Source organism: Hyla sarda, chromosome 1 (assembly GCF_029499605.1).
Source record: "Hyla sarda isolate aHylSar1 chromosome 1, aHylSar1.hap1, whole genome shotgun sequence".
Taxonomy (NCBI): Eukaryota; Metazoa; Chordata; class Amphibia; order Anura; family Hylidae; genus Hyla; species Hyla sarda.
This window is the reverse complement of record NC_079189.1, coordinates 558,170,266-558,184,592: the sequence shown is the minus strand read 5'-3', so window position 1 is coordinate 558,184,592 and position 14,327 is coordinate 558,170,266. Positions and strand designations below refer to the sequence as shown.

At 42.7% G+C, this 14,327-nt stretch overlaps 1 protein-coding gene across 1 annotated transcript in view; it reads left to right on the top strand.

The window, feature by feature from the left end:
• NNT (nicotinamide nucleotide transhydrogenase) overlaps positions 1-14,327 on the top strand; it is a 140,340-nt gene that overhangs the window by 89,785 nt on the left and 36,228 nt on the right. The window contains exons 16-17 of the mRNA XM_056542096.1: positions 6,978-7,138; positions 9,331-9,510. Coding sequence (XP_056398071.1) covers positions 6,978-7,138; positions 9,331-9,510 — 341 coding nt within the window. The remainder of the gene's footprint in view (positions 1-6,977; positions 7,139-9,330; positions 9,511-14,327) is intronic.

Here is a 14,327-nt window from a genome sequence, read left to right as displayed (position 1 = left end):
CTGAAGCCCCAAAATGTCATCCAAAAATAGGAAAAAGTGAGGATTAAAGATAAACAAGTAGTAACTAGTACAGATAAAGCAAGATCGTATATATAAAAGTATGAAAGAGCTGCTAGAAGCTGTAAGTCACTGTCAGTGTTTCCCAACCAGGGTGCCTCCAGCTGTTGCAAAACTACAACTCTCAGCATGCCCGGACAGCCAAAGCCTGTCCGGGCATGCCGAGAGTTGTAGTTTTGCAACAGCTGGAGGCACCTTGTTTGGGAAATTCTGGTCTATCTAGACGACAGGAGCTTCTTAAGGGTTCTGTACAGAATACACAATGTCCTAAATAAGTAACATGGAGTCGCCCTCACCTGGTGTCCAAAGGAGCAGCTAACCCTGGCACAGGTAAAGAGTACAGAACATGTAATACCTCCCTGTACTGTAGGGGGCGCTACCAGACACCAGTCAGTGCATACACTTCAGTAATACAGGGGTTTTACAAGTAAACTGCCCATTCTGATTGATTAGTTCTTCCGGCCATTGACACGTGTTGCAGATCTGGACTGTCTGTAGTATTGTATGTTAAGTCTGGTTTCAAGTTACAATGGTCCAGAAAGACCATTGTATGTTGAAACTGTTGTATGATGAGGCTAGAGATGAGCGAACTTACAGTAAATTCGATTGCTGACTTTTCCTGCATAAATAAGTTCAGCTTTCCAGTGCTCCGGTGGGCTGGAAAAGGTGGATACAGTCCTAGGAAAGAGTCTCCTAGAACTGTATCCACCTTTTCCAGCCCACGGGAGCATCTGAAAGCTGAACTCATTTATGCAGGAAAAGTCATCAACTGCCGAGCCGAGAAGTTCGTGACGAATCGAATTTACTGTAAGTTCGCTCATCTCTAGATGAGGCCATTGTAAGTTGAGGGATCACTGTACTCGCACCTTGCTTTTGAACCTCTGCTGTCTGATTCCTGGTAACAATGCCTGGCATTATAGGTGTCCTGTATGAGGAGGTCTGGGAGCAATTTTCCTGTACATGTGTTTTACTGTGTGTTGTTGTGTGTGCACAATGTAGATCCTACATGCTGGCGCCATACACAGCTCTGTCTTCACTCCTCTGCCACCCAGACTTTACGTTATAATGGCAGACGTGCAAGTTCTATAAATATGCCTATAATTCTGTCTATCATTCCCCAAAATGCTGCCATCTGTTGCCTCGAAGATAAGACAAACCTTTTATTCTTTTTTTTTTTGACTATGACAGCCAAGGGATTTTGTTGGGTCTAACTTGCAATGTGCTATGGGCTTTGACCTTACGCCACAACACAGAAATGTGCCTGGGATATATGGAAGGATTCGGGACGAACGTGGTAACTAAGGTTAAAAGGGAACACGAGTCAATTGAGTTCAACTTATTGGAAACACTATTGAGAAACTGCTAGCTGCCATTTCTGTTCATGCGATAGGATTCTTTCTGCCTTTTGAATAGGGTAACTGGGTTTATCCCTTTGACTAGACATCCACATCCTATCGATTTTGACGACCTGAAACGCACCTTGTGGGAGAGGGCACTAATGGTCAGAAATCCAGCGAGAGCAGGATTAAGAAAACAATCCTGTGAAAGGCACTATAGCGTAGCCTGCTGGCTGGGCTATTCCATATATCAAAAAAGGGGATTCCAATGTATAGCAGCTGAATGAGAGGCCAAAGAGCAACCTGCTTACCCTAAACCCACTCAACTTCAGAGCCCATTACTAGCGTGCCGGAAGGGGCACATTAACTATTATGTAACCCTCTGTTTCTGTCATTCATCCCCTATTACATGGGGGATGTGTGTGGCCTGCGGCTGATGAGCGACTTTTCGTTGCAGTTTAACCCCTTTCTGTTTTTGCACCATTTTTTTTTTCCTCCTTACCTTTTAATAATCGTAACCGTTTCAATTTTGCACCTAAAAATCCACATGATGGCTTATTTTTTTGTGCCACCAATTCTACTTTGTAATGACGTCAGTCATTTTACCCAAAAATCTACGGCGAAACGGAAAAAAAAATCATTGTGCGACAAAATTGAAGAAAAAACACTTTTGTAAATTTTGGGGGCTTCTGTTTCTACGCCGTAAATTTTTCGGTAAAAATGACACCTTATCTTTATTCTTTAGGTCCATACGATTAAAATGATACCCTATTTATATAGGTTTGATTTTGTCGTACTTTTGGAAAAAAGTATAACTACATGCAGGAAAATTAATACATTTAAAATTGTCATCTTCTGACCCCTATAACTTTTTTATTTTTCCACGTACAGGGTGGTTTGAGGGCTAATTTTTTGCGCCGTGATCTGAAGTTTTAAACGGTACCATTTTTGTTTTGATTGGCCTTTTTGATCGCATTTTATACCTTTTTTTATGGTATGAAGAGTGACCAAAAGTATGCTATTTTGGACTTTGGAATTTTTTCGCGCGTACGCCATTGACCAAGCGGTTTAATTTACGATATATTTTTATAGTTCGGACATTTACGCACGCGGCGATACCACGTATGTTTATTTTTATTATGTTTATATTTTAATATGGAATTTGGGAAAAGGGGGGTGATTTAAACTTTTAATAAGGAAGGGGTTAATATGTGTCTCATCTTTTTTTAAACTTTTTTTTAAAATTAATTTATTTATTTTTTTATACACTTTTAGTCCCCTTAGGGGACTTTTAGGAGGAATCATACATACAGATCCTCATACAGATCACTATGGTTGTATAGAACCATAGTGATCTGTGTGCTCTTCGCTCGAATGATAAAGCCTGGCCCTGCCAGGCTGTATCATTCAGAGAGCCGGAGCAGACACAGGAGCATAGGTAAGCCCTTAGGCTACCTTGGCAGTGGATCGCGCTGCAGGGGGGCGATCCACCCCACTGGACCACCAGGGACTGAATAAAGGCACCGACAGCGGCGATCTAAAGGGTTAAAAGCCGGCCGCAGCGATCAACGCATGTCGGCTATTAACGCCGGCCCCCAGCTGCAGGAATCAGCTGGGGGCCGGCCGGTATGACGCGGGCTCGAGTCGGGAGCCCGCGTCATACCCGGTTAAGGGCCATTGGACGTGTATACACGTCCACGGTCCTTAAGAGGTTAAAATTATGCGGCCACACAATGAACAAGGGTTTGTGATGGCTGGCCCTATTGCACCCGGGGCCATAATCACCCTATGTCAGTGTTTCCCTACAGCAGTGTTTCCCCAACCAGGGTGCTTCCAGCCGTTGCAAAACTCCAACTCCCAGCATGCCCGGACAGCCGTTGGCTGTCCGGGCATGCTGGGGGATGTAGTTTTGCAACCGCTGGAGGCCCCCTGGTTTGGAAACACTGCCCTACAGGATGCCTTAACTTGTTGCTAAACTTCAACTCCCATCAGCTGAAGGCTGTCCGGGCATGTTGGGAGTTTGTAGTTTTGCAGCAGCTGGAGGCACCCTGCTTTACTAACACTGCCATTTGTAATGGTGTCTGCTAACAGGGAATCCTTGTACAAATCATATAAAGCTATGTATCACAGAGCTCCTCTTCTCTCCCTCTCAGACAGGGCAGAATAAATAAATAAATCGCAGTACAGATTGACATTAAAGGGGTATTCCAGGAATTTTTTTATTTGAAAATGCTACAGGGGCTGTAAAGTTAGTGTTGTTCATAATAATATAGTGTCTGTACCTGTGTGTGATGGGTTTTCTCACAATTCTTGTGATTTTCACCACAATATTTATTTTTAACAGCATACAAAATGACTGTTGTCTCAGATTTTTCCCAGGTTGTAATGCAGCCAAGACCTGACCTCACTAGTCAGCAGATGACAGGGAGTCTGTCTGCTTCAATGGGTGGAGGGATCGCTTGGTGGGAGAGAGATCAATCTGCAACTAATGCAACAACTGTAGGCAACCTGATTGAAAACCACAGGTCTTTTGAATGGATGCCGCTCATTTATGTTTCAGTGTGTGGGAGGGAGGAAAATGCAATTCTGGGATTTGTAGGCAAAAGAAGAAAACTCAAACAGGAAATATCAGTTCACAAAAAGCTAGCCACAGTGTTATGGTAATCTCACAGCATAGCCATTTAGCCCCAGGACAAGCGCAGATCCTTCCTAAGCATGTCCATTACTGTCTGCCAGGTACATACTAAAATCACCTTATGGTGGACAATCCCTTTAAATACAACTATTGGAAGTTACTTTTGCACTTGGCCTGACTGGCTGGTGAACCCTGTGCCTGTATAAATAGACCTGCATGTTATGTAATCTGTACAATATTCGATAATAGGCCTTCTAAATTGTTCCAAGATCTTGTGGAATATTCTTGGTCCAGCTCCGTTTTCTTGGCAGGAGAAGCGCTGCTCTGCAGCATGAACCTTTGATAGCGGCCGTATTAAGCTCATCAATTAAGAACAAGATACACATCTTGCAGATCGGGGGCCTCGGACGGCTTACTCAGCTCATATAGATCTGTCCAGGGGTTGCGTTGTACAGTTCTGCCAAATCATATTAAATAACACTTTTCCCCCAAAGACTGCGTTCAGCATGCCGAGCAGGGTTATTACCTCTTGGCTCCGGCTGTATGTTTAGTATGATGTGTGGTGGTTATTAAAGCTGAATACACTTTATCCTCCTCATAATTTCAGCCATGTAAGCAGTTTCTGATCTGCCTATATGGGGAGTACAGATAAGATATTTTTTTTGTATGTAACAAAAGTGCGAAAATATGCAGTGTACAAATTGGGACTGTCCAGCCGCAGCAAAACTACAACTCCCATCATGGTCTGAAAGCATTTGGCTGCCAGAGCATGAGGGGAGCAGCATAGATAGGCTGGGTCATTTATACATGGCATTTATAATGATTGTTCTAGGCAGGGGCCACATCTCTATGGTCCACTTGTGTCCTAGTAGAATAGGGATGAGCATACAGACAGCTGGGATCTGTGTTGGGCCCCATTTTAATTTTGTTTTTGCACATACGTCGCCAATATATGATGGCAATATATCAAAAAGGTATGCTGGAATACTCCTTGGGCCATTGAGTTTAATGGACTGAACTCAATCGTGAACCAAAACGGTATAATTTCCTGAAATGCCCAAATGTGGTCACTAGTAGACTATTCAGTTCATTAAAGGGGTACTCCACTTCCCAGTGTTTGGAACAAAATGTTCCGAATGCTGGGTGCAGGCTTCGGGGGGGGGGGGGGGTTACGTGCGCGTGATGTCATGAGGGGCGTGGTGACCACGCCCCTCATGGCATCACATGCACGTGACCCCCTGAATTCTGCACCCAGCATTCGGAACGTTTTGTTCCAAGCACTGGGGAAGTGGAGTACCCTTTTTAAACTCAGTGGGTCTGCTAGGAGTATGTCAGCCAACCTTTTTGGCAGATTGCCAAGGTATACTGGTGACACATGGGCAAAACAAGGTTGACAGATTGCTGATTGTATACTGGTGACGTATGGGCAAAATTAATGTGCATGTAAAATCCACAGCAAATGACAGTACAATACACGCGGAAATGCAAATATGGCAGATTTTCAATGAAATCTATTATACTTCTGCTTGTATCATATACAGATTTTGTTGCACATTTGCACCAAAAACCATGGTGGAAAAATCTGCGTTGTGTGGACTTTTACTCTTACGCTGGTGCTGGCCCTTGGTTACTGCTCAGTTACTCTATTGTCAAACATATCCAGTGGAAGCGGCAGTGGAGCATGTACTCTTCTCCATGATGCTCCCAATCTTATACGCACTGGAAAGAGCCAATGAATCCACTCTTGGGACAGAGCTGATTTCATTGGTCAAGAACAGACTCCAGAGGTTTAATGGCAAAGACAACAGAGCTTTATATGGGGGATTTTTTTTACTTTTAATGTAATTTTAGGAGTAAACTTAGTCATTTCCAAATCCCACATAGCTGAGTAACTATCCTATTTTACCCCAACAAGGTTTTGTGCTTGGATATTGAGATGTAATTGTTATTAGAACAGTAGTACAGACTTATATTAATAGACTTGTATCATAAGATAGCAGATGCACCCAGTCATTGAAGCTGAGGTAAACACCAAATAAAGTGGGATAGTGTAATAGAAGAAAGACTATGAGGGAGATTTATCAAAACCTGTGCAGAGGAAGAGTGGTGCAGTTGCCCATAGCAACCAATCAGATTGCTTCTTTCATTTTCCACAGGCCTCTAAAGAGGCCTGTGGAAAATGAAAGAAGCAATCTGATTGGTTGCCATGGGGCAACTGCACCACTCTGCCTCTGCACAGGTTTTGATAAATCTCCCCCTATGTCGGTACAAAATTAAGGTTTTTCCTTGTCAGATGTTACCATCATATTAAAAATATGTGAATAGTCAAAATAGTTAAAATATTAAAATGGGTAATCTTAAAGGGATATGGGGGATAAGTAGCCGATCGTTGGGGGTCCCGGCCCTCAGTGAGGAGCATATGCTGAACTCGAGTCTCTTCAGCACTCCCATAGAAATGAATGGAGGTCATGTTGTCTACAGCATGTGCTATTCGCTGAGAGCCAGGTTCTGGAGATTTCAATGGGACCCATCCTAGTTGGCCGCCATATGCCTTAATGGGACTTTTGGAAAAGGGTTGTCTTAGTAAAAAAAAAATGATAAGATTCCCATTGAGGTCCCTGTAGCCTTGGTGTCTCAGTTCTTCCTTCGGGGAGTTACTGCTGAAGTAGCTGTATACTGTGCTGCGGATAGGGCATAAGGACTTCAGTATCAGAGTTCCCTTTAATCATGAATTACGTTTGGTAAACTATACCAATTTAGAGGATCCCTTTAAAAACCAATTTTATCAGAAAGTCCAAGTAGCTCATATAGTCAGAATTCTTATTGTATTTTTGTCAGTTGCTGCACTTTACCTGTATTGCATTGTTTTCTTGTGTTCTTTTGCATATGTATTTCTTTTTGTAAAACGTGGATTCATCAAGTAATACTGTCCCTTCTTTGTTTACCAGGTGTCCTCAACTCTGCTCCCCTGCTGCTGCCAGGGCGGCACGCGTTGAATGCTGGATTACTGGCAGCCAGTGCTGGTGGTATGATCCCGTACATGATTGACCCAAGCTACACAACTGGCATGACATGCCTCGGCTCTGTGTCTGCCCTCTCTGCTGTTATGGTAGGTCCAAAGTGACTGCTCTGCAATGCACAAAACAGTCTCTGGAGAAGTTGGGGTGAAACATTGGTTCAGCTCAGATCTGCTGTTACTACTGCACCAACATTTTTAGCTTTAGTTATGTCAGAATTGTAACATGTTGCAGTTGCGTCACCTCTATTATGTATAGTATGCCAAAATAAAATGTGCAGAGGACATGTTAAATGGCCGTGACTTAAATTGCAATGCTGCACACTAAACTTGGTCTGAAGTTAGCCAAAACAGTCTAAAGATGGACCTGATTTATTAACAGTTTACGGGTCCTATTACAGGACGCCCAGCATTATTTTAACCGGTTAAACCACACGTTTCTATAAATGTAGATGTCCTTGCCTCTCCCAGTCCCAGCGCAGCACTCCGGTCCTCCCTGGTCCTTTTTTTTTTTTTACTCTGATGTCATGTCCCAGTTCTCCTTCTGCAGCCTTCATGTGGCCTGAATTATTGGCTGCCAGGGAATGGGAACAGGATCATGTGATCAGCAAGTGCTGGGGCCGTGGAGGAGAGTATGCTGTAGTTTAGCAGTGCTCAGCTGGTGCACCGTGGCCCGCCAATTGTCTGGCCCTTGAAACGTTTCATGGTACTGGCAAAATGATGCATCCACTCTCCTGCATTCCTTTGTATCTGTGTTTTTCTAAAGCATTACTGTCCTCAAAAACATCTTTTGGCTGAGATCTCTACATAATACACAATAATGTTCTGCAATAGGCAGCACTTTTTTTCTTCTATGGCCATTATGTGTGAACCAGACCCTAGCGTTCAGCTCTGACCTTCACCTGATGACAAACCTGGATAAGCGGACCCTTACTGAAAATAGTAGAGTTTCTCTGCTCAGTTTATCTTATGCAAACACCTTTATCCTAGGTGACCGGATGTCTCCTGAAGCTTTGGTCATCCTTAGCAATAACTGCAATATGTAAAGAAGCTTAGTAATGTTTTGCTTCTTATGGGAAGTATTATCTGGGACTACCATGTGTATTCTGTCATTTATTTATATTTTTTAAATCAACTGGTGCCAGAAAATTAAACAGATTTATAGATTACTTCTGGTAAAAAATCTTAATCCTTCCAGTACTTATCAGCTGCTGTATACTACAGAGGAAGTTGTTGTTAGCTCTTTTCTGTCTGACCACAGTGCTCTCTGCTGACACCTCTGTACATGTCATGAACTGTGTGGCGCACAAGAGGTTTTCTATGAGGATTTTCTTTTACTCTGGACAGTTCCTGATATGTACAGAGGTGTCAGCAGAGAGCACTGTGGTCAGACAGAAAATAAATACACAACTTCCTCTGGAACATACAGCAGCTGATAAGTACTGGAAGGATTAAAGGGGTACTCCGCTGCTCAGCATTTGAAACAAACTGTTCCGAACACTGGAGCAGTCGCCGGGAGCTTGTGATGTCACAGCCCCGCCCACTCATGTCACGTCCCACCCCCTTAAAGCAAGTTTAGGATGTTTATCTACTATATATAGGCTTGCATTGAGGGGGCGGGGCTATGACGTTACGAGTTGCCGGCTCCAGCATTCGGAACAGTTTGTTCCAAACGCTGACCAGCGGAGTACCCCTTTAGGATTTTTTCATAGAAGTAATTCTATATCAAATCTGTATAATTTTCTGGAACCAGTTGATATGGGAATTTTTTTTTTTCCAAAAGAGTACCCCTTTAATGGCCTATCCTTTTATATAGGTCATCTCTACTAGGCATTGCACCATTATTTTAGTAGTGACTGTGTCTTGTATTACTGCTCAGTCTGAATCATTTAAATGGAATGATGCTGTAGTGAATTTGAATACCAGCGATGATTAGATTTGTGGTAACCAAAGAGGATGTGGCATTTAGCAGACCACTGAGAGAGTAGTGGATGCATGGAATAGACTTCCTTCAGAAGTGGTAGCTGCAAATACAGTGAAGGAGTTTACGCATGCATGGGACAGGTAAAAGGCTATCCTTCATATAAGATAGGGTCAGGGACTATTCATAGTATTCAGAATATTGGGCAGACTAGATGGGCCGAATGGTTCTTATCTGCCGACACACATTCTACGTCTCAAACAGTTGATCAGTTTGGACCCCCGCTGATATTATAATACTTTAAATTGATGTCCTATTATTAGTGTAGGTAAGATCATGATAATCTTTTTGTGGTTTCCCACAGGGAGTCACCCTGACAGCCGCCATTGGAGGTGCTGACATGCCGGTAGTCATTACAGTCCTGAACAGCTATTCTGGGTGGGCTCTGTGTGCTGAAGGATTCCTCCTGAACAACAACCTGTTGACTATTGTAGGGGCCCTCATTGGTTCCTCTGGAGCAATCCTGTCTTACATCATGTGTGTGGTAAGTAGAAGAGTAACTTATTGGGGGGCTGCATGGCTGTTTCACCTTAGTTTAACTTTGGACCTGCAGTGTGTAGATCCCATTACTTTTATAGGGTCAGGATATTTTGCCACACTGTAGGTAGAATGAGCCGAGAAGTTTGTGACGAATCGAATTTACTGTAAGTTCGCTCATCTCTAATTTACAGCTCCCAGCAGATCTTTCTTACTTTTATATGTAAGGACTTGCTTTATCTATATTAGTTATCTACTTATGTTTCTATAATCCTCACTTTTCCCTATTTTTGGGTGACATTTTGGGCCTTCAGAACAATTTACCAAATTTCCATAGAGTTATGGTCCCAACATACAATGGTCATCCTAGAACCTATTAATTGTGTTTTTCCTGTTGTGCTTTTACAGTGGTCCCTCAAGTAACACTAACTGACCCTATCAATAAATTACCCACAGTGTTTCCCAACCAATGTGCCTCCAGCTGTTGCAAAACTACAATTCCCATCATGCCCGGACAGCTGTTGGCTGTCCGGGCATGCTGGGAGTTGTAGTTTTGCAACAGCTGGAGGCACCCTGGTTGGGAAACACTGCTTTAAGTGGGGGCCTTATGGAGTGTTTTCTCTGTACTTGGATAAACCTGCCTGTAAAGTTATATCTATTTGATCAGTTCTGTCTCAGATGTCCTATTTGGTTTATAGGGACCCAAACCAGCCTAATAATAGGGTCACCCACTCTAGTCTGTAAAAGCGTTTGAGGTGGCTGGATGGGCCAGAGGCAAGCCAGGGCCTCAGAAGTTAAAGTAAAATGGGCTCTTCCTGTTCGTAAACCACACAGAAAGAAGAAAAGCTCCTACAGAAAATGATTATTTCAAAGCAGCGAGTTGATGCAAGCTTTTAATGGGTTACAGAATCCTGTAAATCTGCAGCCTCTAATGGCTCCCCCGGCAGATGGCTAAAAGGGGTTAAACGCGGCGGCCGGCTTTGATGTCGGGAGCGGTTTGATGGGCAGGGGGAAGCATGTAAATGAGGAAATTGCGGGGATCTGCATCAGATTTGCGGCCGTCCTCTGTATTGTGTGCTTTTAATCAGTGTCATCTCTCGTTGGGTTACATTAAAGCGTACAGATAACACGTTGTTTACCTACCAGTCATGGGCACGGTTATGCGGTTGATTCTCATTTCTCTAAACCGGGTGATTTGTACAGAGAAGTTGCTAAGTCTTGTAAAAATCACAACGCAGGGCCTGGATATGGAATCGCTTGGCTTATGTTAATTTTACAAAATCTGATGGATCTTGAGAAAATGTTATGATAGAGGGCATTGCCGCTGAACAGACTGTTTACTGTTAAGTTCTAGGATCCCCTCCCCCTTATGTCCCGTAAGGAGGCGGACCACCCTAATAAACATACCATAGATACTAATGTAAGGGTTAATGATGTTGTCATGGCTGATGGCAGCTAAGATGAGGTCCTTGCAGTGAAGTCAGCGCAGGCTTCTATCATCGCTCCTTGTATTACAGGCTTGTTTTACAGTCTTCACTTGTGCTCAGTGCTTGTTTAACCCCTTAAGGACATCGGCTGTAAATGTATGTCCTGATGCGCTGGGACTTAACGCACCTTTACATTCTGTACATGAAGCGAGCACATGAGCCGAGCTGTGCTATCAGCAGCCAGGGACCCACCAGTAATGGCAGACATAAGCGTTCGTGCTTATGTCCGCCATTAACCCCTCAGATGCCGTGACCAATACTGATCATGGCATCTGTGGCAATGCGGCACTTCTGATGACTGTTCGAATTGTCCGCATCACGACCGCAGGGATCCGATCAGCCAAGAAGGCGGATGTAGGTCTCCTCAGTTGCCTCCGCCGCTCCCCCGGGGTCTTCTAGCAGACCAGAGAAGTAGATCGCCAATAATACTGATCAGTGCTATGGAAATATGAGTTATGGCTCTCACAAGGGGAGGAGGAAAAAACTAAAATGCAAAAATGGGCTGTATCTTTATAAAGAGTACCTCTCATGATCTTGTTAAATTTTATAATCCTCCCAGTTAACTGCCCTATCCTGATAACCCACCCCCTGCCTTTATTTCATTTTTTTTTGGTTTTCTCCCTTGATGTCTCTCCGTATTTTCGGCTCATTCTCAATCAGATTCACAGACTGGGAAGGGGCGTTCCCCAGCAGGCGTGACATCATCTGAAGCCATACAGGGGAGAACTTCCTCTCTCTGCTACACACAGCCCAGAGCAGTTCTGTGTAAGATGAGCTATGATTGAATAAGACTGCTCACACCCCCCTCAGCATTTCCTGATTTTGGACTTCTGCCAGGCCAGCAGGAGTCCTAAGTCTTTGCAAAAGATGGGGGAAAATGTGCTCTGGACTAGTAGGGAGACACCTAGTGGCAGTTTTTTTTTATTTATTTTTTTTCCAACACAAAATATAGAAAATTTCATTTTTTAAAAAAAAACTAAGTACATTAGAAAGATTTTTTTATTTACCATAAGGAGTTCAATAGTGTTAATGAGAGTGCCCATTTAAGGGTCTAAAAAAAAAAAAAAAAAAAAAAAAAAATATATATATATATATATATATATATATATATATATAATATTTATATTTACACACACACACAGAGTCATAGCCGTAAATGTTGACACCCCTGAAATTTTTCTAGAAAAGGAAGTATTTCTCACAGAAAAGGATTGCAGTAACACGTTTTGCTATACACATGTTTATATCCTTTTGTGTGTATTGGAACTAAACCAAAAAAGGAGGAAAAAAGCAAATTGGACATAATGTCACCAAACTCCAAAAATGGTCTGGACAAAATTATTGGCACTCTTAACTTAATATTTGGTTGCACACCCTTTGGAAAAAATAACTGAAAGCAGTGGCTTCCTATAACCATCAATAAGCTTCTTACACCTCTCAGCCGGAATGTGTGTATGTATGTATGTATGTATGTTCCACAAAAACGTCCAAACGGCTAAAGATATTAACATGAAACTTGGCACACATGTTACTTATATGTCAACAACAAACATAGGATAGGTAATTTAACTCTTACTCACCCCCATTTGCCAGGGGCGGGGATTATGCTTAAAGTCCCATACAACTCTATGGGAAATATGTTACTGCATAACTTCCAAACATCAATTATTTCACCACAAAATTTACGGCAAACTCAAAAAAAAAAAAAAAAAATTTGTGGGGCGAAATAAAAAAAAAAAAAACGCAATTTTAGGCTTCCAATTCTACGCAGTGCACTTTTCAGTAAAAATGACAACATATATTTATTCTGTAGGTCCATACGGTTACAAGGATACCCAATTTATATAGGTTTTTCTTTATTTTACTACTTTAAAAAAAATTATAAGTACATGCACCAAAATTAGAATGTTTAAATTTGTTATCTTCTTACCCCTATAACTTTATTTTTTCCATATATACGGGCCGGTATGAGGGCTCGATTTTTGCGCCGTGATCTGAAGTTTTATACATTTTTATAGGGTATATAATAGGGGTGTGAATCGCCAAGAATTTGGCGATTCGATTCGAATCGCGATACCAGTGTGGCGATTCGATATATCGCGATATATCGCGATACCGTCTAGGTGACGATACATCGCGATATATCGCCCACCTGGGAGCATTCATAGATCCCAATAGACGCCGCTGTCAGCTTTGACAGCGGCGATCTAGTACTCCGGTGCTCACTTTTCTCATGTTATCCCGTCCGGGCTGCAAAATAAAATAAAACGCACTTTATCTTACCTGCCAACGAGCCCGCGGAGCTCCGGTACAGTCCGGTACAGGTGTTTGGTCCCCGGGCTGTATTCTTCTTACTTCCTGTTAGTCCGGCACGTCACATGGAGCTTCAGCCTATCACCAGCGGAGGCGGGACATCGCTGCGGCCAGTGATAGGCTGAAGCTCCATGTGACGTGCCGGACTAACAGGAAGTAAGAAGAATACAGCCCGGGGACCGAACACCTGTACCGGAGCTCCGGGGGCTCGTTGGCAGGTAAGATAAAGTGCATTTTATTAAAAATTCCACATCCCTAAAAGAATCGATTCAAAAATATTTTGAATCGATTCTGTATCGGCAAATGAAAAATTGCGATTATCGCGAGAATCGATTTTTTCTTACATCCCTAGTATATAAAGTAACCAAAAATTCGCAATTTTGGACTTTGGAATTTTTTTTACATGTATGCCATTGACAGTGTGGTTTAATTAACATAATATTTTTTATAGTTTGGACATTTACGCATGCGGCATATGTTTATTTTTGTTTATGGGGAAAAATGGGGTGATTAAAACTTTTAGGAAGGGGTTAAATCACGTTTATTACCTTTTTTTTTTTTTTCTTTTTCTTAGCAATTTTGACTTTTTTTTTTTACTCCCATAGGGGACTATTACTTGCAATCCTTTGATTGCATACACTGTTTAATGCTATGTCATAGCATTGCATTGATCAGTGTAATCTGTGCTCGATTTGCTCCATCCTGGATTTCAAGCAATCAAACGATGATTGGACAGTATGGAGCGAGGTAAGGTGCCTCCCGCTTTCCTCTCAGCTGTTTGGGACGATTTCACCATTGCGGTCCCAAACAGCTCTGCTGAGCTAACCGGCATTGATTTCTCCTGTTTTAGATGCCACGATCAACTTTGATCGCGGTGTCTAAAGGGTTAATACCGGACATCAGCCCGATCGGCGATGTCCGGTATTAGCCGCGGGTCCTGATTGCGGTTAGCAAACGGGATCCAGCAGATACAAATCACGCTCAGCTTCTGAGCGCGCTTCACATTACTGGAGCCCGCCATGGA